General features: G+C 43.5%; 1 protein-coding gene across 1 annotated transcript in view; it reads right to left on the bottom strand.

Moving 5' to 3' along the window:
* The window catches only part of LOC109873219 (ceramide synthase-like), a 46427-nt gene that overhangs the window by 6030 nt on the left and 16872 nt on the right, over nucleotides 1–23525 (bottom strand). The window contains exons 2-4 of the mRNA XM_020464834.2: nucleotides 10305–10391; nucleotides 3300–3519; nucleotides 1444–1539 (exon numbers count right to left, since the gene is read on the bottom strand). Coding sequence (XP_020320423.1) covers nucleotides 1444–1539; nucleotides 3300–3519; nucleotides 10305–10391 — 403 coding nt within the window. The remainder of the gene's footprint in view (nucleotides 1–1443; nucleotides 1540–3299; nucleotides 3520–10304; nucleotides 10392–23525) is intronic.

The following is a 23525-nucleotide window of genomic DNA, read 5'->3' on the forward strand; positions in this document are numbered from 1 at the left end:
TCCATCTTCTCCAACTGCCGGCCACTGGGCTTCCTCTTCTCACTACCATATGGTGAGTGGGAACGCCAACCGGATGCTTCACATTTAAACATCCAGTGAAATATCTGTCTCATTGTTCTATCTGTGGTGGGCGGCCCTACAGACTGAAGAGACAGATGTTAGCAGAAAGGGAGCTGGAGGCCAAGAGGACTGCCTGCTCACTGCTCTGCTTTTTTTGTGATACACACATACCAAAAGTGTGCATTTAGTGAGTGGCTGTACGAATACAAGTACATTCACTACATGACCAAAAGTATATGGACACCTGCTCGTCGAACATCTCATTGGGCATGAATATGGAGTTGGTCCCCCCTTTGCTGCTATAACAGCCTCCACTCTTCTGGGAAGGCTTTCCACTAAATGTTGGAACATTGCTGCGGGGACTTGCTTCCGTTCAGCCACAAGAGCATTAGTGAGATCGGGCAATGATGTTGGGTGATTAGGCCTTGCTAGCAGTCGGTGTTCCAATTCATCCCAACGATGTTTGATGGGGTTGAAGTCAGGGATCTGTGCAGGCAAGTCAAGTTCTTCCACACCGATCACGACAAACGTTACCACAAAGTTGAAAGCACAGAATCGTTTAGAATGTAATTGTATGCTCTAGCGTTAAGATTTCCCTTCACTGGAACTAAGGGGCCTAGCCCGAACCACAAAAAACAGCCACAGACCATTATTCCTCCTCCACCAAACTTTACAGTTGGCAGTATGTATTCGGGCAGATAGCGTTCTCCTAGCATCCGCCAAACCCAGATTCGTCCGTCGGACTGCCAGATGGTGAAGCATGATTCATCACTCCAGAGAACGCTTTTCCACTGCTCCAGAGTCCAATGGCGGCGAGCTTTACACCACTCCAGCCGACGCTTGGCATTGCGCATGGTGATCTTAAGGCTTGTGTGCGGCTGCTCGGCCATGGAAACCCATTTCATGAAGCTCCCTACAACAGCTCTTGTGCTGATGTTGCTTCCAGAGGCAGTTTGGAACTCGGTAGTAAGTGTTGCAACCGAGAACAGATGATTTTTACACACTTTAGCACTCGGTAGTCCCGTTCTGTGAGCTTGTGTGGCCTACCACCTTGTGGCTGAGCTGTTGCTGCTCTTAGACATTTCTACTTCACAATAACAGCACTTACAGTTGACCGGTGCAGCTCTAGCAAAGCAGAAATTTGACAAACTGACTTGTTGGAAAGGTGGCTATCCTATGACGGTGACATGTTGAAAGTCACTGAGACCTTCAGTAAGGCCATTCTACAGCCAATGTTTGTCTATGGAGATTGCGCGCCTGTGTGCTTGATTTTATACACTTGTCAGCAACGGGTGTGGCTGAAATAGCCGAATTCACTCATTTGAAGGGTGTCTCATACTTGTGTGTATATAGCGTATCTATACATTGTTAGGTGTGTGTCACCTGGATGAGGATCTTCCCTAAGGAGACGAAGGGCGTGCTGAGCTCTGTGAGAAACAGGCAGCCAATGAAGTAGTCTCCCTGGTCCCTCCTGAAGAACTGAAAAGGCACAGGGAGGGAGATGACACACCGTTACTACAGTCTGATACAAGACCATACACACACACACACACACACACACAACCCCCCCAGTACTTTAGAACAGAAAGGACTTGGAGAATGGATTGTCCCTATGGCTGCACATACAAAAACAGGAGTCAGGACCCGGCTCAATAACACCAACAAGGCCACAAACCAACAGAGAAGAGAAACCAGGCCCAGAAACTCCAATAAGAAACACTCGTATTTCATTGTAAAAGTTTTCTGTTGAGTACACTAATGAATACGAGCGAGACTTATGCCATGAGCCCAGTCTGTACTGGAAGAGAATGGATCACTATGAGTAAACATAAGGAGGAGTGTATTGATGGAAGCTGCAGACAAGGATGCCAAACAGAGAGGGCTCTGTGTGTGTTTTGTGTGTGTGTTAGATATGGCTGTGCGTGTGTGTGTGTGTTAGACATGGCTGTGTGTGCGTGTGATGTGATGATGAATAAACCAGTAGCGTGTGGGTGCGAAGGGTAAGACACAAACTCTGCCATCTGCCCAATGGAAGGATGACCTGCAGCACACACTGTTGCTATGTAACACTACACCTACCTACCTACACACACCTACCTACCCACTGTACCTTCCTGCTGGATCAGGCCTCTGTGTGTGTGTGTGTGTGTGTGTGTGTGTGTGTGTGTGTATGTAATACATGTCAGTGTGTGTTACCTGCGTGTGTGGGAGGGGAACAAAGCAGGGAGCGAGGGAAGAGGAGGAAGAGAGGAGGATTACAGTAGCTGGAGCCTGAATAATGGAGGGGGGGTAAGGTGATCTCATATCACCATTGACAGCCACTGCAAACACAGGGGTCAGGTTTCCAATGCACCTGGCCTCCTCGCTACATGAAATGGACGCTAACATGATCTGTGTGTGTGTGTCTGTGTAGGTAGGTTCCCTGTCGATTACTGTATTATGCACTCATCTGTCGTTATGCGGCTATTAGCTAGCATTGAACTGAAAATGCTGTTGAGGGGAAGACTGAAGACGGCAACCTAATAGAAGGAAAATATCAGCTAGTCTCTAACTCTTGTATCATTGTCAAAGCACTTGTCAAATAGGGTTAGTGCCATATCTCTTAGCCTCTCCCTCCATCATTCACTCATCCCTTTTCTCTCCCCTCTTTTGACTCTCCCTCTCATCAATGTCAGGAAGCAGAATGGTCAACAGGGTATCCCTGTCTTCCCCCTTCCTTCCCTCCCTCTCTCTATATTCTCTCTCACCAGAGTGATGAGCAGCACAATGGTCAGAAGGCCCATGTCACTTTATCACTCACTCTCCTCTCATCTCCCTCCCCCCCTCCTCCTCTCCCACGTCTCCCCTCCTCCTCTCCCACGTCTCCCCTCCTCCTCTCGTCAGTGGCAGGCAGCAGAATGTTCAGCAGGGCATTAAAAGCTCCCTGTTTTTCTGGCCTCAGAGAGAGTCTGTGTGTGTGTTTGTTACTGACCAGGGTGATGGGCAGAGACAGGGACAAGAGAGGCATGAGACTGAGGCCAGAGAGAGTCTGTGTGTGTGTTTGTTACTGACCAGGGTGATGGGCAGAGACAGGGACAAGAGAGGCATGAGACTGAGGCCAGAGAGAGTCTGTGTGTGTGTTTGTTACTGACCAGGGTGATGGGCAGAGACAGGGACAAGAGAGGCATGAGACTGAGGCCAGAGAGAGTCTGTGTGTGCGTGTGTGTGTCTGTGTCTGTGTGTGTGTGTGTGTTACTGACCAGGGTGACGGGCAGCAAGATGGTGAGCAGGGCGATGTGGTGGAGCACCAGTAGGAACTCGCGGCGGACAAACGAGTTGACCGTGGTCAGCGAGTGCTCCTTGTACTCCTCGTGGCCCTTGACCCGGAAGCGGTAGTAGTGGCTTAGGTACATGGCATAGATATCGTATGTCATGTAGGGCACGCCGTACCAGATGACAAAGTAGGTGGCCAGCCAGTACCTGAGAGAGAGGGAGGGAAACAAGCGTTTCTTATTTGACACGTTCAGGTTAGTCCCTCCCCGTTCTGACTGTTTGCTTGTGTTTGGTTCCTAGTGAATACAACCCAAGGTCATGTCATTAGTGACTTCAGATTGTCCCTCCACATTATGGCCCCTTTGGTTCCGTATGTTCCTAGTGATTAAGACCTAGTGTGGGTGTGTTCAGTGATGTGAAAAGTTCAGAGTATCGTAAAATGGATAGAATAGTATGAATAGTGAATAGTGCTGATCTGGCATGCAATATTAATAATAACACGATACATTTCTATCTGAATGTTCTGTAACGTTGTATACTCCAAAACAGGACCCAGGTAGCTTCACGGTTAAGAGCTTTGGGCCAGTGACCGAAAGGTGAAACCCCAGCCCGCAAGGTGGAAAAATCTGCCGTTCTGCCCTTGAGCAAGGCAGGCTTGGGCGGTATACCGTATACCGGGGTATTTAGAAAAATCTATGGGATGGTTTTTAAATACCGTCAAAACTATTTAAGTTTGTCAAAAGATTTGAATATTTGTAGTTACTTTTTAAGCTAATAACTGCAGTCAACTTGTGCTATATGTTAGGAGATAAAGCATTGCGTTCCTCATTTCACCGGTCACATTACTTTACGAAGCTTACCGTAGTTCCCCAGAACAGTTAAGCCAGTCACGTATGTAAAAAGCACAACGGGAGAAAGTGGGAGCTGGCGTTCTACATATGCAATCCACTACTACATGTTAGCCATCTAATAATGGCTTTCTGACAGAAGTCAAAGAGCTCTGGATGAGTTCTGTACAGTTGCCATTTTTTCCCTGTGTTGCTATTAACATTTTTTTCCTATCCTCCATTCTTCCCCCCTCTGCTCCGTGTACACATACTGCTCTTCCTTCAAAGAAGCATGCATCAAAACTTTATTCATTTGTACAATTTATCTCATTCACTTTTGCTTGTAAAATGTCCACTCACCGAAAATGACATTCGGTAGCTACTTGCTATGCTTATATAACTTTATGAGCTGGATTTGCCTGTCTTTGCAATTTGTTTGTTTGTTTTCGCTTGTTAGAATTTAGCTAACAGCGTCTATGCGATTTTGCTATTAGTTTGTGCAATTTTTTTCAGGATTCTGGTAAAAGAGGCCCAATGGAATTTATTTGCTTCTTTAGCGCCCCCTTGTGTGCTATGCCGGTAATACCGTAAATTCCGGGATGAGAGAAGGTCGGTATGATGATATGAAAATCTGTATACCACCAAAGCCTGTTGTTGGGGGTAAACTATAACTGCTCCCGGGTGCCGATGATGTGGACGTCGAATAACGCAGCCCCCTGCACCTCTCCGATTCAGAGGTGCTGGATTAAATGCGGAAGACACATTTTGGTTGAATGCATTCAGTTGTGCACCTGACTAGGTATTGCCTTTCCATTTCCCAGATTCTTTCTGTGTGTATGGGGAGTGAGAAGTCTTGAGGAAGTTTCATCCTGTGTTTCTGTTGATACAGCATTACACATTTTCCTCATATGAGCAAGCAAGCACTCTCAGACACATGAGTGATCATGTACACAACAACAGGGCTATACAGGCAGCTAAGCTTATGGTGCAACTGTAATAAAGAAATGAAGAGCTTGGGAGTGAGCAGCACAGGAGCAGACTCCCCCTAATAAAAGCAGATTGCTACTGGTTCATATCATGACCGGCCAGAACAGCGTTGGTGACCTTTGACCCCCTCAGTAGATTCAACCTTCACCCTGTATTATAAGGTCACCAGACAGCCATGATGGCTTAACATGTCAGGAAGTGCTTAGGGTAAACTGGGTAGTAAAGCTAGTGAGTTTCTCTTGGTCCCGGAGTGGCTCAGTTGGTAAGAGAAGTGTGAGCCAAGTGGGCAAAAAGTTTGTGGGTTCAATTCCCTCAGGGATCACATACATACAGTACCAGTCAAATGTTTGTACATACCTACTCATTCAAGTTTGATTTTCTTTGTTAATATTTGCTACATTGTAGTAATGAAGACATCAAAACTATGAAATAACACATATGGAATCATGTAGTAACCAAAAAAGTGTTAAACAAATAGACAACCTTTGCCTTGATGATAGCTTTGCACACTGTTGGAATTCTCTCAACCAGCTTCATGAGGTAGTCACCTGGAATGCATTTCAATTAACAGGTGTGCTTTGTTAAAAATGTATTTGTGGAATTTCTTTCCTTCTTAATGCGTTAATGCGTTTGAGCCAATCAGTTGTGTTGTGACAAGGTAGGGGTGGTATAAAGAAGATGGACTTTTACCAAATAGGGCTAAGTCCATATTATGGCAAGAACAGCTAAAATAAGCAAAGAGAAACGACATTACTTTAAGACATGAAGGTCAGTCAATGTGGAACATTTTAAGAACTTTGAAAGCTCCTTCAAGTGCAGTCGCAAAAACCATCTATAATGAAATTGTCTCTCATGAGGAAAGGAAGACCTACATTTACCTCTGCTGCAAAGGATAAGTTCATTAGAGTTAAATAAATGCTTCAGAGTTCAAGCAACAGACACATCTCAACATCAACTGTTCAGAGAATACTGTGTAATTAAAGCCCTCATGGTCGATTAACAACAAAGAAACCACTACTAAAGGACACCAATAAGAAGAATCGATTTGCTTGGGCCAAGGAAAACAAGACTGGTGGAAATATGTCCTTTGGTCTGATGAGTCAAAATTTGAGATTACTGTTTCTAACCACTGTCTTTGTAAGACGATGAGTAGGTGAACGGATGATCTCCGCATGTGTAGCTCCCACCATGAAGCATGGAGGAGGTGTGGGGGTGCTTTGCTGGTGACACTGTCTGTGATTTATTTAGAATTCAAGGCACACTTGAAGCATGGCAACCACAGCATTCTCCATACCATCTGTTGTGCGCTTAGTGGGACTATCATTTGTTTGTCAACAGGACAATGACCCAACACACCTCCAGACTGTGTAAGGGCTATTTGACCAAGAAGGAGTGCTCCATCAGAAGACCTGGCCTCCACAATCACCCAACCTCAACCCAATTGAGATGGTTAATGATGAGTTGGACCGCAGAGTGAAGGATAAGCACCTAACAAGTGCTCAGCATATGTGGGAACTCCTTCAAGACCGTTGGAAAAGCATTCCAGGTGAAGCTGGTTGAGAGAATGCCAAGGGCATTCAAAGCTGTCTTCAAGGCAAAGGGTGGCTACTTTGAAGTATCTAAAATATATTTTGATTTGTTTAATACTTTTTTTGGTTACTACATGATTCCATATGTGTTATTTCATAGTTTTGATGTCTTCACTATTATTCTACAACGTAGAAAATAATCAAAATAATGAAAAACCCTTGAATGAGTAGGTGTGTCCAAACTTTTGACTGGTACTGTTGCAAAATAATTATTCCGTGAATTCACTGTACTGCAAGTTTCTTTGGATAAAAGTGTCTGTTTAGTGTTTGTGGCAATTATTTTATAACATTAACTCTAGCTATATGTAGGAATGTAGCAATGTATAGACTGAAACATGACACACCGCGTAGAACAATTAGCTCAGTTAATTAGAGCACATTAGTTGTTGTTACTAACCCTCTGCTGGTCCCTCCCATCCTATTGGAAGAAGAGTGTGTGGGTGTGTGCGCGCCTGCCTGCCTAAGCTAAATGACAAGGATAACACAAACAGTCTATCCTCCTTGCACCGTGGCTGTGTGTGTTGCAATGTTACAGGCTGGCGACTCGCGTGCCTGCTCTGCGTTATGCTGTTGGGGAATTAAGCCCGGGGGGGGGGGGGGGGGATTAGCAGAGCACTGATGCTGGGTTAGGTCAGGAGGAAGAAAGGACATTGCACTGACTGAGGCTGGGCCATGGTCAGAGGCATCCCGGGCTATGGCAACTGACTGGCTGGATTACACTGACTATTAGCATTAGCAGTAGTGTTAGTATTAGCCAAGCACCACTGCCCAAGCCAAGATAGAGATACAGGGATAAGGATCCTAAGCTACACTAGCCCACACAGCAACCTGCTACTTGCAGACTGAGCATATGGCCATCTGACCGAGATACACTATTAGCATCAGCTAGGTAGCACTGGCCAGGTCAAGGATACGGATAGTAAGCTAAAGCTATGCTGTTGACTGCCACTGACTGACTGAGCAGGTGGCCATCTGACTCAGGATAGAGGGGTTCAGGGCCTAAATGAACTTTTTGGTCCACCAGCCACTGTGACAGGTAGATTAAAAAAATATTCCAGCCACTCAGTTTTACTAGCCGAAATATTGTTGCTCCATAATTATATCACAAAAACACAAACAGATGACCATGCTTCGTAATGTTTCTAAAACAATATATTTATTAGTAAGAAGTAATGTGGTATATTGCTCAATTTCCTTGAAAAATAATTGTGACCGGAGTCTATTAACGAAAATATCAGAGAAAAAATGTTCAGCTGTTCTTTTAAGGGCGGGATGTTATTGAGGTATCGGGCCATTCAGTCCTGTCATGCTTGTCTGGGTGTGTGAGATTTGGAATCTGACTAGGGCGTCTTTTCGCTATCAGTTGAAGCAGCAGACAAACTAACATTGAAAAACAACCGAGCTTGTGAAAAAAAGAATGCAAATGGCCAAGAACCACGAGGACAGTCTCACTTTGTAGACTTTTCAGTAAATTAGACCAACTGTTATGCCTGTGTGCAGCGCCTACAAAAATGAATCTATCAGCACTTTACTCATTGCGCACAGTTCCCCTGCCAGGCAGTGTTTCTGTGTGAGGTGAAATATGGGATTTATATTTATTTTGTGCAATCAGCAGCTATAAAACAAAACAGCAGAAATACTCATGTGCTCATACTTGACTTTTGACAATTTTATTTGAGAATGTAATGCTATCATTAATGTAATGCTATCATTAATGTAATGCTATCATTAATGTAATGCTATCATTAATGTAATGCTATCATTAATGTAATGCTATCATTAATGTAATGCTATTACTAGCCTGTTCAACCTCTCTTTCAAAACATCTGGGATTCACAAAAATTGTAAAGCTGCCGCGATCATCCCCCTCTTCAAAAGGGGGAGACACTCTAGACCCAAACTGCTACAGACCTATATGTATCCTACCCTGCCTTTCTAAGGTCTTCGAAAGCCAAGTTAAACAGATTACCGACCATTTCGAATCCCACCATACCTTCTCTACTATGCAATTTATGCAACATTCTCATCAGGAGACTAAACAGCCTTGGTTTCTCAAATGACTGCCTCGCCTGGTTCACCAACTACTTCTCTGATAGAGTTCAGTGTGTCAAATCGAAGGGCCTGTTGTCTGGACCTCTCTATAGGGGTGCCACAGGGTTCAATTCTCGGGCCGACTCCCTTCTCTGTATACATCAGTGATGTCGCTCTTGCTGCTGGTGATTCTCTGATCCACTTCTACGCAGACAATACCATTCTGTATACTACTGGCCCTTTTTTGGATACTGTGTTAATGAACCTCCAGGCGAGCTTCAATGCCATACAACACTCCTTCCGTGGCCTCCATCTGCTCTTAAATGCAAGTAAATTAAATGCATGCTCTTCAACCGATCGCTGCTCGCACATGCCCACACGTCCAACATAATTACTCTGGATGGTTCTGTATTGTTGACAACTACAAATACCTAGGTGTCTTTTTAGACTGTGAACTCCCCTTCCAGACTCACATTAAGCATCTCCAAACCAAAATTAAATCTAGAATCGGCTTCCTATTTCGCAACAAAGCATCCTTCACTCATGCTGCCAAACTTACCCTCGTAAAACTGACCACCCTACCGATCCTCGACTTTGGCGATATCATTTACAAAATAGCCTCCAACACTCTACTCAACAAATTGGATGCAGTCTATCACAGTGCCATCCATTTTGTCACCAAAGCCCCATATACTACCCACCATTGCGACCTGTACACTCTCGTTGGCTGGCCCTCGCTTCATACTAGTCGCCAAACCCACTGGCTCCAGGTCTCTGCTAGGTAAAGCCCCGCCTTATCTCAGCTCGCTGGTCACCATAGCAGCACCCACACGTAGCACACGCTCCAGCAAGTATATCTCACTGGTCACCCCCAAAGCCAATTCCTACTTTGGCTTCCTCTCCTTCCAGTTCTCTGTTGCCAATGACTGGAACGAACTGCAAAAATCACTGAAGCTGGAGACTCATATCTCCCCCACTACCTTTAAGCACCAGCTGGCAGAGCAGCTCACAGATCACTGCACATAGCCCATCTGTAATATAATAGCCCATCCGACTACCTCATCCCCATACTGTATTTATTTATTTTGCTCCTTTGCACCCCAAAGGTATTATCTCTACTTGCACATTCATCTTCTGCACATCAATCACTCCAGTGTTTAATTGATATGTTGTAATTACTTCGCCACCATGGCCTATTTATTGCCTTACCTCCCTTATCTTACCTCATTTGCACACACTGTAAATATATTTTTTCCTACTGTATTATTGACTGTAAGTTTGTTTATTCCATGTGTAAATCTGTGTTGCTGTATGTGTCAAACTGCTTTGCTTTATTCTTGTCCAGGTCGCAGAACTTGTTCTCAACTAGCCTACCTGGTTAAATAAAGGTGAAATAAATACATTAAATTAAATCACTGTAGAGCCCTGCAAACTGACCACCTGCCAACGTGGCTGGTGAAATAGACATTCTTACCTGCCAATACCGAAATCTACCCGCATTTGGCGGGTGGCGGTTGTTAATTTTGTGCTTGTCCCAGTCTGTGAGTGGCTGTCCTACCTGTCAGTCATGACGTTACCGCTGCACGCCGACACCACGATGACTCCCGCCGTGGTGGCCATGATGGCGTGGATGGAGGACACCAGCCTGAGAAAAAGGAGAGAAATGTTTCAAACACACAATTAAGACAACTAGAAATGTGAAGTTTCAGGAGAAACCGTCGGTTCACTACTATAATTACCAGCTTGCATTAATAATACCAGTTGCATTAATAATAACAGTTACCAGAATGTCAATGACCAGAAACAGTATTTACAGGCAATACAGTCATATGAAAAGTGTCAACTTTTTAAATCAATGTATGTTAGATTTCAAGAAGAGACAAGAAAATCATAGGGAGAGCAGAACTAGACAGCATCATCATACTCTCCATTTTCTAAAGGAAATATGTCGCTTCACAAGTTGCAAATAGACAGAGTATAATTTTTCTTCAGGCAAATTAAGGATGTAAGCATTTTACCCAGGGTAGGCTACTCCATATCCTGTCTCACAAGCATTTTAAATGGCAGGCTAATAGAAAGTCCACTTTATCAGTTGACTGTTCCATTTGGTCTTGAACTGCAAACTTTTATTAACTACATTATTGATTGGGGTGCAATTCACATGTAGCATAATGGAGTACTCCGTGTCATTGTAGTTTCACTTCTCCCTTTCCTTCTGGACCTGCCTTCATTGAAACTGTTTGCACCCCATGTCTGTAATGTGGGATGTCACGCAAAATGTCAGCAATTGGCTCACATTCAAAGGTGTTGCAACAAATGAAGAATTAATTTATTTTTTAAAGTTTTCCATTTTAGAATTATAATTCAAAATCACATCCTGAATTGGGTGACCTCAGTTCGAATTGACCCCAACCGTACAAATCTTTTGACCCAATCTTTAGACAAAAGCTAAACCAGACAATCATTTCTTAGAGGACACCGATTGTACAGGCTACTTTCTAGACCTGGGGGTCCGCAAAGGTACTGCAGGGGGTCCACAGCCAGATCAGTGCATTCGGAAATTATTTAGAATCTTGACTTTTTCCACTTTGTTACGTTACAGCCTTGTTCAAAATGGATTCAATTGTTTATTTTCCTCATCAATCTGCAAACAACACCGCATAATGATTATTATTTTATTTTTTTCACATTTCAAAAAAAAAATATTGAAATATCACATCTACATGAGTATTCAGACCCTTGTTGAAGCACCTTTGGCAGCGATTACAGCCTCGCGACTTCTTGGGTATGACGCTACAAGCTTGGCACGCCTGTATTTGGGGTGTTTCTCCCATTCTTCTCTGCAGATCCCCTTAAGCTCTGTCAGGTTGGATGGGGAGCGTCGCTGCACAGTTATTTTCAGCTCTCCCTGGCTGGGCCACTCAAGGACATGAAGTGAATTGTCCCGAAGCGACTCCTGCGTTGTCTTGGCTGTTTGCTTAGGGTCGTTGTCCTGTTGGAAGGTGAACCTTGCCCCAGTCTGAGGTCCTGAGCAGGTTTTCATCAAGGATCTCTGTACTTTGCTCCGTTCGTCTTTCCCTCGATCCTGACTAGTCTCCCAGTCCCTGCTGCTGAAAAACTTTCCCACAGCATGATGCTGCCAACACCATGCTTCTCCATAGGGATGGTGCCAGGTTTCCTCCAGACGTGACACTTGGCATTCAGGCCAAAGAGTGGTTTCATCAGACCAGAGAATCTTGTTTCTCATAGTGTGAGAGACCTTCAGGTGCCTTTTGGCAAACTCCAAGCAGGCTGTCATGTGCCTTTTACTGAGGTGTTGCTTCTGTCTGGCCACTCTACCATAAAGGCCTGATTGGTGGAGTGCTGCAGAGATTGCACCACTATGGGCCCTAGTCAAAAGTAGTACACTATAGGGAATAGCGTGCAATTTCAGACACAGCAATGGAGTTCCCCTTTAAAATGTGGAAAAATGGCTTGTTCAACCAGGCACTTCCACCTCCCAGCTTAGTTTGACAGATCTTGGCACCTCTGGCAATAAGCAGCTCTGAAATATTACGGAAATCTCATTAATTCGCCCTTACCACAGCCACTCGCTATTTACGCCTTTTATGCATTGCACTATTTCCAAATGATTAAAGGGGTGATTCTATTTAGCAGTACAATGGAGTCTCTCAGTCCAGGCTAGGTCAGAGGGAGGGAGGGAGAGAGAAGGCACACACACACAGAGCTGTTTCCTCCGGAGGCCCGCCACCCTTGTCCTCGGGAACGCAGGCCGTCGTGATGACGACAGTGGTTATGTGACCCTACCAGCCCGTAGCTGGATAAGACTACCAACCTCCCCTCCTCCCTTTCACCATCCCCCCCTGCCTTCCTCCACCCCAACTGCAATACACCCCCCCCCCTGTTTTTACCTCCACGCCTCACTGCCTCCTCGGGCTGCACACTCGGTCACGAGACCTAGATTTTCAAAACCCACAATTGTGTCCTCCCTTGAGGGGGAAGAGAGGGAGGTGGGTTGCCATGTTTTGTCATGTTTCCCTTTCTTCCCTAACCTTGGCTTCCTTTTCCCAGAACAGAGTCGGTCGGTCTTCCTTTTCTTTCTTTATGGCTACTGTGTGTGGCAGGGCCACGTTTTGAAGACTACCCTCTCGCTCTCTCTCCCTTCCACCGTCTCTGAGTCAGGAGTAGTGTTTTTCTCCTCCTATGGTTAATGGTGTGTGTAATTTAGAGCAGCACAGTGCACTGGTGCCTGCCCGGGCCGACCGGGAAAAGAGTGCAGAGTGAGAGGAAAAGAGCAAACAGAGCAACACTCATTAACTTCTTGGTGACTAGGGGGCAGTACTGAGTATCTTGGATGAATAAGGTGCCCAGAATAAATTGCCTGCTACTCAGCCATTAAATCTATAATATGCATATAATTAGTATATTTGGATAGAAAACACTCTGACGTTTCTAAAACTGTTTGAATGATGTCTGTGAGTATAACAGAACTCATATGGCAGGCGAAAACCTGAGAAAAAACCCACCAGGAAGTGGGAAATCTGAGGTTGGTCGTTTTTCAACTCATTCCCTATTGAAGATACAGTGGGATATTGGCCATGTTGCACTTCCTAAGGCTTCCACTAGATGTCAAGAGTCTTTAGAAACTTATTTGAGGCTTCTTCTGTAAAGGAGGGGCTCATAAGGGCTCTTTGAGTCAGTGGTCTGGCAGAGTGCCACAAGCTCGTGACGTGCGGTCATGAGAGAGGTAGCTTCCGTTCCATTGCTTTTTTCCAATAAAGGAATTCTCCGGTTGGAACATTATTGAAGATTTATGTTAAAAACATCCTAAAGATTGATTCTATACATCATTTGACATGTTTCTACGGACTGTAACGGAACTTTTTGACATTTCGTCTGCTCCTAGTGAACGCGCTTCCTGACTTTGGATTTGTTTACAAAACGCGCTAACAAAAGTAGCAATTTGGACATAAATGGACATTATCGAACAAATCAAACATTTATTGTGGAACTGGGATTCCTGTGAGTGCATTCTGATGTATATTATATTTTGTATATTTATAATGCTATTTCTGATTAATGTAGACTACACAACATGGCAGATATTTCTTTGGCTGATTTGGACTTTTTCCGTAAAGTTTAAAAAAAAATCTGACACAGCGGTTGCATTAAGGAGAAGTATATCTCTAATTCCATGTATAATAGTTGTATCTTTTATCAATGTTTATTTTGAGTATTTCTGTGAATTGACGTGGCTCTCTGCAAACTCACTGCATGTTTTGGAACTACTGAACATAATCCATTTTGGATATAAATATGCACTTTATCAAACAAAACATACCTATATTGTGTAACATGAAGTCCTATGAGTGTCATCTGATGAAGATCATCAAAGGTTAGGGATTCATTTTATCTATATTTCTGCTTTTTGTGACTTCTCTCTTTGGCTGGAAAAATGGCTGTGTTTTTCTGTGACTTGGTGGTGACCTAACATAATCGTTTGTGGTGCTTTCGCTGTAAAGCCTTTTTGAAATCAGAGACTGGGGCTGGATTAACGAAAATTGTATCTTTAAAATGGTGTAAAATACTTGTATGCTTGAGGAATTTTAATTATGTGATTCTTGTTGTTTTGAATTTGGCGCCCTGCACTTTCACTGGCTGTTGGCGGGGTGGGGCGCTACCGTCCCGAATATCCCAGAAAGGTTAAAGGCACAGACAGTAGCGAGTCCAGCAGCCCTGCACTCTTTCTGTCCCTCCCCCTTTCTCTCTCGCTCTCTCCTCATACACAGATTAAGCCTAGCCTGTTGTGCTCAATTCATTCATCCCCTAAACTGGACACTATAATAACTGGTTGGAAGCTATTGACAAAACAAATGAGGCTACTGGTTGCCTCTCCTAACACAACCAAAATCATCACAATCCACAATTTCCTGGCTTCAGTAAGATGAGAAGACGCAGAGGCCTGTTCAGAAGGGATGGAGTGATGTGGATTAACCCACATGGTTACTTAGTACTGGCTCATGTTCATGTAGGCTAGGTAGGTACCAAATAGAAGAACATGGACTGAAACCGGGAAGGACTAATTTTAGTTTTCCGTTGCAATGCCCTAGTGAACACTGCCCTGATGAACAATGATTCATTCAGTGGTGCTTTGGTTCATTATATTGTACTCTATAGTCTATCCACCCATTTTATGTTAACAATGAATAGCCTTTGAAGTTTATAGGCCTATAATTTCTTCCCTAAGGACAAATAAGTATCTAACAGCTATCTATACATCTACATTATCTAGAAGCATATCTCAAATCAAACTTTATTTGTCACATGTACCGAATACGACAAGTGTAGACCTTAGCGTGAAATGCTTACTTACAAGCCCTTAACCAACAGTGCAGTTCAAGAAGAGCTAAGAAAATATTTAACAAATAAAACTAAAGCAAAAAAAATGTAAAAAGAAATATATACTAAATAAAAAAATATTATAAAAAGTAACTGTCACGTTCTGACCTTTATTTCCTTTGTTTTGTATTTATTTAGTATGGTCAGGGCGTGAGTTGGGAGGGCAGTCTGTTTGTTTTTCTATGTTTCGGCCTAGTATGGTTCTCAATCAGAGGCAGGTGTCATTAGTTGTCTCTGATTGAGAATCATACTTAGGTAGCCTGGGTTTCACTGTGTGTTTGTGGGTGATTGTTCCTGTCTCTGTGTTTTGCACCAGATAGGACTGTTTTAGGTTTTCGCACGTTTGTTGTTTTGTTAGTTTATTCGTGTACAGTTTCTTTATTAAAGTACAATGAATAACAACCACGCTGCATTTTGGTCCTCCTCTACTTCACCTAAAGAAAACCGTTACAGTAACACAATAACATACCAGTAACGAGGCTATATACAGGGGGTACCGGTACTGAGTCAGTGTGCGGGGGTACAGGTTAGTTGAGGTAATTTGTACATGTAGGTAGGTGTAGAATGACTATACATAGATAATAAACAGCGAGTAGCAGCAGTGTAAAACAAAAATTGTTCGGTGGCCATTTGATTAATTGTTCAGCAGTCTTATGGCTTGGGGTAGAAGCTGTTAAGGAGCCATTTGGTCTGAGTTTCCCTTTGTAGTCCGTAATAGTTTGCAAGCCCTGCCACATCCGACGAGTGTCAGAGCCGGTGTAGTAAGATTCAGTCCAATCTTAATCCTGTATTGATGCTTTGCCTGTTTAATAGTTAGTCTGAGGGCATAGCGGTTTTTCGTATAAGCGTCCGGATTAGTGTCCTGCTCCTTGAAAGCAGCAGCTCTAGCCTTTAGCTCAATGCAGATGTTGCCTGTAATCCACGGCTTCTGGTTGGGATATGTATGGTCACTGTGGGGACGACGTCGTTGATGCACTTGTTGATGAAGCCGATGACTGAGGTGGTATACTTCTCAATGCCATTGGATGAATCCCAGAACATATCCCAGTCTGTGCTAGCAAAACAGTCCTGTACTGTAGCATCCGTGTCCTCTGACCACTTCCGTATTGAGCGAGTCACTGGTACTTCCAAGTGACTCGGAATCAGGAGGATAGAATTATGGTCAGATTTGCCAAACGGAGGGTGAGGGAGAGCTTTGTATGCATCTCTGTGTGTGGAGTAAAGGTGGTCTAGAGTTTTTTTCCCTTCAACATGCTGGTTGAAATGAGGTGAAACGGATTAAGTTTGCCTGCATTAAAGCCCCCGCCGCTTCTGCATTTTCTTTTTTCCTTATGGCCTTATACAGCTCGTTGAGTGCGGTCTTAGTGCCAGCATCGGTCTGTGGTGGTAAATAGACGGCAACGAATAATATAGATGAGAACTCTTTTGTTAGATAGTGTGGTCTACAGCTTATCATAAGGAATACTACCTCAGGCGAGCAATACTAATATTAGACATTGCGCACCAACTGTTATCTAGTGTCTATCAATCTATCCATCTAGTTTCTAGGCCAAGCTCTCCAACCCTGTTACTGGAGAACTACCCCCCCTGTAGGTTTTTGCTCCAACCCCAGTTGTAACTAACCTGATTCAGCTTTTCAACCAGTTAATTATTAGTAATGTGCAAGATTAGGGTTGGAGCGAAAACCTATAGGACGGTAGCTCTCCAGGAACAGGGTTTGAGAGCCCATCTGGTATAGATCTTATCCATCTGCAGTGCATTTAGAAAGTATTCAGACCCGTTGACTTTTTCCACATTTTGTTATGTTACAGCCTTACTCTGAAATCGATTAAATATTTTTTCCCCCCTCATTTACACACAATACCTCATATTGACAAAGTGAAAACAGGTTAGACATTTTTGAAAATGTATATATATATAAAACACTTATTTACATAAGCCATCAGACCTCTTGCTATGAGACTCAAAATTAAGCTCAGGTGCATCCTGTTTCAATTGATCATCCTTGACATGTTTCTACAACTTGATTGGATATGATTTGGAAAGGCACACACCTGTCGATATAAGGTCCCACAGTTGACAGTGCACGTCAGAGCAAAAACCAAGCCATGAGGTCAAAGGAATTGTCTGTAGAACGGTGAGACATGATTGCGTCGAGGCACAGACTTGGCAAAGGGTAGCGAAACATTTCTACAGCATTGAAGGTCCCAAAGAACACAGCGGCTTTCATCATTCTTAAATGCTGGCCGCTCAGCCAAACTGAGCAATTGGGGGAGAAGGGCCTTGGTCAGGGAGGTGACCAAGAACTCGATGGTCACTCTGACAGAGCCCCTCTGTGAAAATGTCAAGAATTGTTAAAAACTGAGTTTAAATGTATTTGGCTACGGTGTATGTAAACTTCCGACTTCAACTGTATATAACGTAGGTACAGTTGAAGTCGTAAGTTTACCGTAGCCAAATACATTTACCTCAGTTTTACACAATTCCTGACATTTAACCAGAGTAAAATTCCCTGTCTTAGATCAGTTAGGATCACCACTTTATTTTAAAAATGTGAAATGTCAGAATAATAGTAGAGAGAATGATTTCTTTCAGCTTTTATTTCTTTCATCACATTCCCAGTGGGTCAGAAACTTACATACACTCAATTAGTATTTGGTAGCATTGCCTTTAAATTGTTTAACTTGCGTCAAACGTTTTGGATAGCCTTCCACAACAATAAGTTGGGTGAATTTTGGCCCATTCATCCTGACAGACCTGGTGTAACTGAGTCAGGTTTGTAGCCCTCCTTGCTCGCACACAATTTTTCAGTTCTGCCCACAAATGTTCTATAGAATTGAGGTCAGGGCTTTGTGATGGCCACTCCAAGGACTTTGTTGTCCTTAAGCCATTTTGCCTCAACTTTGGAAGTATGCTTGGGGTCATTATCCATTTGGAAGACCCATTTGCGACCAAGCTTTAACTTCCTGACTTGACTGTCTTGATGTTACTTCAATATATCCACATAATTTTCCTCCTCATGAAGCCATCTATTTTGTGAAGTGTACCAGTCCCTCCTGCAGCAAAGCACCCCCACAACATGATGCTGCCACCCACGTGCTTCACGGTTGGAATGGTGTTCCTCGGCTCGCAAATCTCCCCCTTTTTCCTCCAAACATAGCAATGGTCATTACGGCCAAACAGTTCTATTTTTGATTCATCAGGCCAGAGGACATTTCTCCAAAAAGTACGATCTTTGTCCCCATGTGCAGTTGCGAACCGTAGTCTGGATTTTTTATGGCGGTTTTGGAGCAGTGGCTTCTTCCTTGCTGAGCGGCCTTTCAGGTTATCTTGATAAAGGACTCGTTTTAATGTGGATATAGATACTTTTGTACCGGTTTCCTTCAGCATCTTCACAAAGTCTGGGATTGAGTTGTTCTGGGATTGAGTTGCACTTTTTGCACCAAAGTACGTTCATCTCCAGGAGACAGAACTTCTGATCCACTGGAATTGTGATACAGTGAATTATAAGTAAAATAATCTGTAAACAATTGTTGGAAAAATTACTTGTCATGCAAAGTAGATGTCCTAACTGACTTGACAAACCTATAGTTTGTTTACAAGAAATTTGTGGAGACGTTGATAAATTAGTTTTAATGACTCCAACCTAAGTGTATGTAAACTTCCGACTTCAACTGTACATGATGTAATGACGCCACATAAAATTATGCGCTACACGTGCAACGATGCATTGCTAACCTAGCCCACAATGTGTGCTGTGTTGATTGAGCAGTCAACAAGTTGAGCAGTCATTTGAAAGAGTAAGAACATTTCAGCGAGAACTGAAAGGTCAAATCCATTAACGCCAAGATAATGGGATTTATTGCCCTTGACAAATCAAATCTGTCATGGGTGATGTACCAAGTAGAGGTCGACCGATTATGATTTTTCAACGCCGATACCGAGACCGATTACTGGAGGACCAAAAAAAAGCTGATACCGATTAAATCGGCCGATTTTTATATAATTTATTTGTAATAATGACAATTACAACAATACTGAATTAACACTTATTTTAACTTAATATAATACATAAATAAAATCAATTTAGCCTCAAGTAAATAATGAAACATGTTCAATTTGGTTTAAATAATGCAAAAACAAAGTGTTGGAGAAGAAAGTAAAAGTGCAATATGTGCTATGTAAGAAAGCTAACATTTCAGTTCCTTGCGCTGAACATGAGAACATATGAAAGCTGGTGGTTCCTTTTAACTTGAGTCTTCAATATTCCCAGGTAAGAAGTTTTAGGTTGCAGTTATTATAGGAATTATAGGACTATTTCCCTCTATACCATTTGTATTTCATTAACCTTTGACTATTAGATGTTCTTATAGGCACTTTAGTATTGCCAGTGTAACAGTATAGCTTCCGTCCCTCTCCTCGCTCCTCCCTGGGCTCAAACCAGCAACACAACGACAACAGCCACCATCGAAGCAGCGTTACCCATGCAGAGCAAGGGGAACAACTACTAGAAGGCTCAGAGCGAGTGCCGTTTGAAACACTATTAGCGCGCGCTAACTAGCTAGCCATTTCACTTCGGTTACACCAGCCTCATCTCGGGAGTTGATAGGCTTGAAGTCATAAACAGCGCAATGCTTGACGCACAACGAAGAGCTGCTGGCAAAACTCACGAAAGTGCTGTTTGAATTCATGTAAGGTTGCAAGATTGGATCTCCCGAGCTGACAAGGTGAAAATCTGTCATTCTTCCCCTGAATGAGGCAGTTAACCCACCGTTCCTAGGCCGTCATTGAAAATAAGAATGTGTTCTTAACTGACTTGCCTAGTTAAATAAAGGTATAAATATGTATATATATTTTTAAAATCGGCAAATCGGCACCCCAAAATTTCCGATTGTTATGAAAACTTGAAATCGGCCCTAATTTATCGCCCATTCCGATTAATCGGTCGACCTCTAGTACCATTTTTCAGATGTTGCCCTACTCGAATTACACAGTAATAACTTCACTGCTATTAGCTTCACGACTGACATTTGGACCAGAAATATCAGCCCCATGAGCATGCTGAGTGACAGCACAGTGGTCGTCGAGGATTTCGTACTGAGGAAAGTTGTATTGCATGCTTATGAATGTGCTGGTTGTCATACCGCTGCTGCCATTTCAATGGCATTTGAGAACATGTTTGAAACATGAACACACTAGCTAGCTCAATTCAAACAACTGACTCGAGAAATAAGCTCATCAAACGCGTCTTCAGCAGATGTACCCTCTGTCATGGCATTAAAACGCCTGCTCAACTAAACTGCCGACAGGCTGTGAACATGAGATTTGGTGGCATTCTATCTTTACTGTGTTCCCACCATGCTCGAGGCTATGTACAAGGACCACTACTTCGACGCAAAAAAGAAACAGGGTTTAATGAAATGTTATATATATGAAATGTTATATAAACAGCTGGACAAGCTGGAAACGGACACAGTGACAGTGCGCACCGAGAAAGAAAGGCCACGGACAGACATAGTTGAAACATCACTGCTTGACATGTAAGATGAAATCCTGGTCGAGAATGAAACGACTGAACAATTGAACAACGAAACAGCACAGCAAGTGAAAGAAATACGTTTTGATGATGTTTTACTGGTAAATGGGGACATACGTAAATGCCAACAAAATAACGTTTTGGTCAGTGTGGTGTGTAACCTTTATTTAACTAGGCATGTCAGTTGAGAACAAATTCTTATTTATAATGATGGCCTACCCTGGCCAAACCTGGACGATGCTGGGCCAATCGTGCTCCGCCCTATGGGACTCCCAATCATGGCCGGATGTGATACAGCCTGGAATTGAACAGGGACTGTAGTGATGCCTCTTGAACTGCGATGCAGTGCCTTAGTTAACACACACACATGGATGCAGCGGTCTATTTAAATGTACTAGAATGCTTAAAAAGGCCCCAAAAATGTTAAATATAGGTTATCGGTATCGTTTTTTTGGCAAGGAAAATATTGGATATCTGTATCGGCCAAAAATGTCATATCGATGCATCACTAGTCCTAAGTATTTCAAAAACTAACTGCATTGTATTTAGGACAAATCATTCACTAAACCCTAAACCTTAACGAGTCCAATGAGCCCGACGTGAAAGACATACTGCTTTCCTGGCAACAGGCCCAACGAATTCTAAGGAAGTCTCGAGGGTTTGCTTGCCTGAGGTAGAGTATCTCATGATAAGCTCTAAACCACACTATCTACCTAAAGAGTTATCTATATTTTTCGTAGCTGTCTACATACCACCGCAGACCGATGCTGGCACTAAGACCACACTCAATGAGCTGTATTCCGCCATAAGCAAACAGGAAAACACTCATCCAGAGGCGATGCTCCTAGTGGCCGGGGACAATAATGCTGGAAAACTTAAACCCATTTTACCAAATGTCTATCAGCATGTGGCGGCAGGTAGCCTAGTGGTTAGAGTGTTGGACTAGTAACCAAAAGGTTGCAAGATCAAATCCCTGAGCTGGTAAAGGTAAAAATCTGTTGTTTGCCGCTGAACAAGGCAGTTCCTAGGCTGTCATTGAAAATAAGAATTAACTGACTCGCTTAGTTAAATAAAAGGTCAAACTTTTTTTAAATAATAATAAAAAAATACCCAAAAAAGTTACATGTGCAACCAGAGGGGAAAAAATTCTAGACCACCTTTACACCACACAGAGACACGTACAAAGCTCTCCCTTGCCCTCAATTTGGTAAATCTAACCATAATTCTATCCAACTGGTAGCAGGGCTTGCAAATCATTACAGACTACAAAGGGAAGGAAAGCCAAGAGCTGCCCAGTGACACACACAAGCCTACCAGATGAGCTAAACTACGTTTATGCTTGCTTCGAGGAAAATAACACTGAAACATGCATGAGAACACCAGTTGTTCCCGGACGACTGTGTGATCACGCTCTCCGCAGCTGATGTGTGCAAGACCTTTAACTTCTTATGGCTGCAGGGGCAGTATTGAGTAGATTGGATGAAAGGTGCACAGAGGTGCCCATATTCAACGGCCTGCTCCTCAGTCATAGTTGCTAATATTTGCATATTGTTATTACAATTGGATAGAAAACACTCTGATGTTTCTAAAACTGTTTGAATTATGTCTGTGAGTATAACAGAACTCATATAGCAGGCAAAAACCTGAGAAATTGCACTTCCTGTTTTTTCTGGGGTTGGCAGATTTTCAACCAAGCTCTCATTGAAATTACAGCGAGATATGGATGAGTTTTCACTTCCTACGCCTTCCACTAGATGTCAACATTCAATAGAACTTTGTCCAAGGACTCTAATGTGAAGGGGGCGTCGAATGACACAGGAAATAGTCACCACTTCCACGGGTTGACCATGCATTCACTGTGAGCGTTCACAGGGGAAGGACCTGCGTTCCACCGGTCATCTGAAGTCATTCTAATTCTCCGGTTGGAACGTTATTCAAGATATACACTGCTCAAAAAATAAAGGGAACACTTAAACAACACAATGTAACTCCAAGTCGATCACACTTCTATGAAATCAAACTGTCCACTTAGGAAGCAACACTGATTGACAATAAATTTCACATGCTGTTGTGCAAATGGAATAGACAACAGGTGGAAATTATAGGCAATTAGCAAGACACCCCCAATAAAGGAGTGGTTCTGCAGGTGGTGACCCCAGACCACTTCTCACTTCCTATGCTTCCTGGCTGATGTTTTGGTCACTTTTGAATGCTGGCGGTGCTTTCACTCTAGTGGTAGCATGAGACGGAGTCTACAACCCACACAAGTGGCTCAGGTAGTGCAGCTCATCCAGGATGGCACATCAATGCGAGCTGTGGCAAGAAGGTTTGCTGTGTCTGTCAGCGTAGTGTCCAGAGCATGGAGGCGCTACCAGGAGACAGGCCAGTACATCAGCAGACGTGGAGGAGGCCATAGGAGGGCAACAACCCGGCAGCAGGACCGCTACTTCCGCCTTTGTGCAAGGAAGAGCAGGAGGAGCACTGCCAGAGCCATACAAAATGACCTCCAGCAGGCCACAAATGTGCATGTGTCTCCTCAAACGGTCAGAAACAGACTCCATGAGGATGGTATGAGGGCCCAACGTCCACAGGTGGGGGTTGTGCTTACAGCCCAACACCGTGCAGGACGTTTGGCATTTGCCAGAGAACACCAAGATTGGCAAATTCGTCACTGGCGCCCTGTGCTCTTCACAGATTGAAAGCAGTTTCACACTGAGCACGTGACAGAGTCTGGAGACGCCGTGGAGAACGTTCTGCTGCCTGCAACATCCTCCAGCATGACCAGTTTGGCGGTGGGTCAGTCATGGTGTGGGGTGGCATTTCTTTGGGGGGCCGCACAGCCCT

The sequence above is a fragment of the Oncorhynchus kisutch genome, linkage group LG28, assembly GCF_002021735.2.
Source record: "Oncorhynchus kisutch isolate 150728-3 linkage group LG28, Okis_V2, whole genome shotgun sequence".
NCBI classification, from domain to species: Eukaryota; Metazoa; Chordata; class Actinopteri; order Salmoniformes; family Salmonidae; genus Oncorhynchus; species Oncorhynchus kisutch.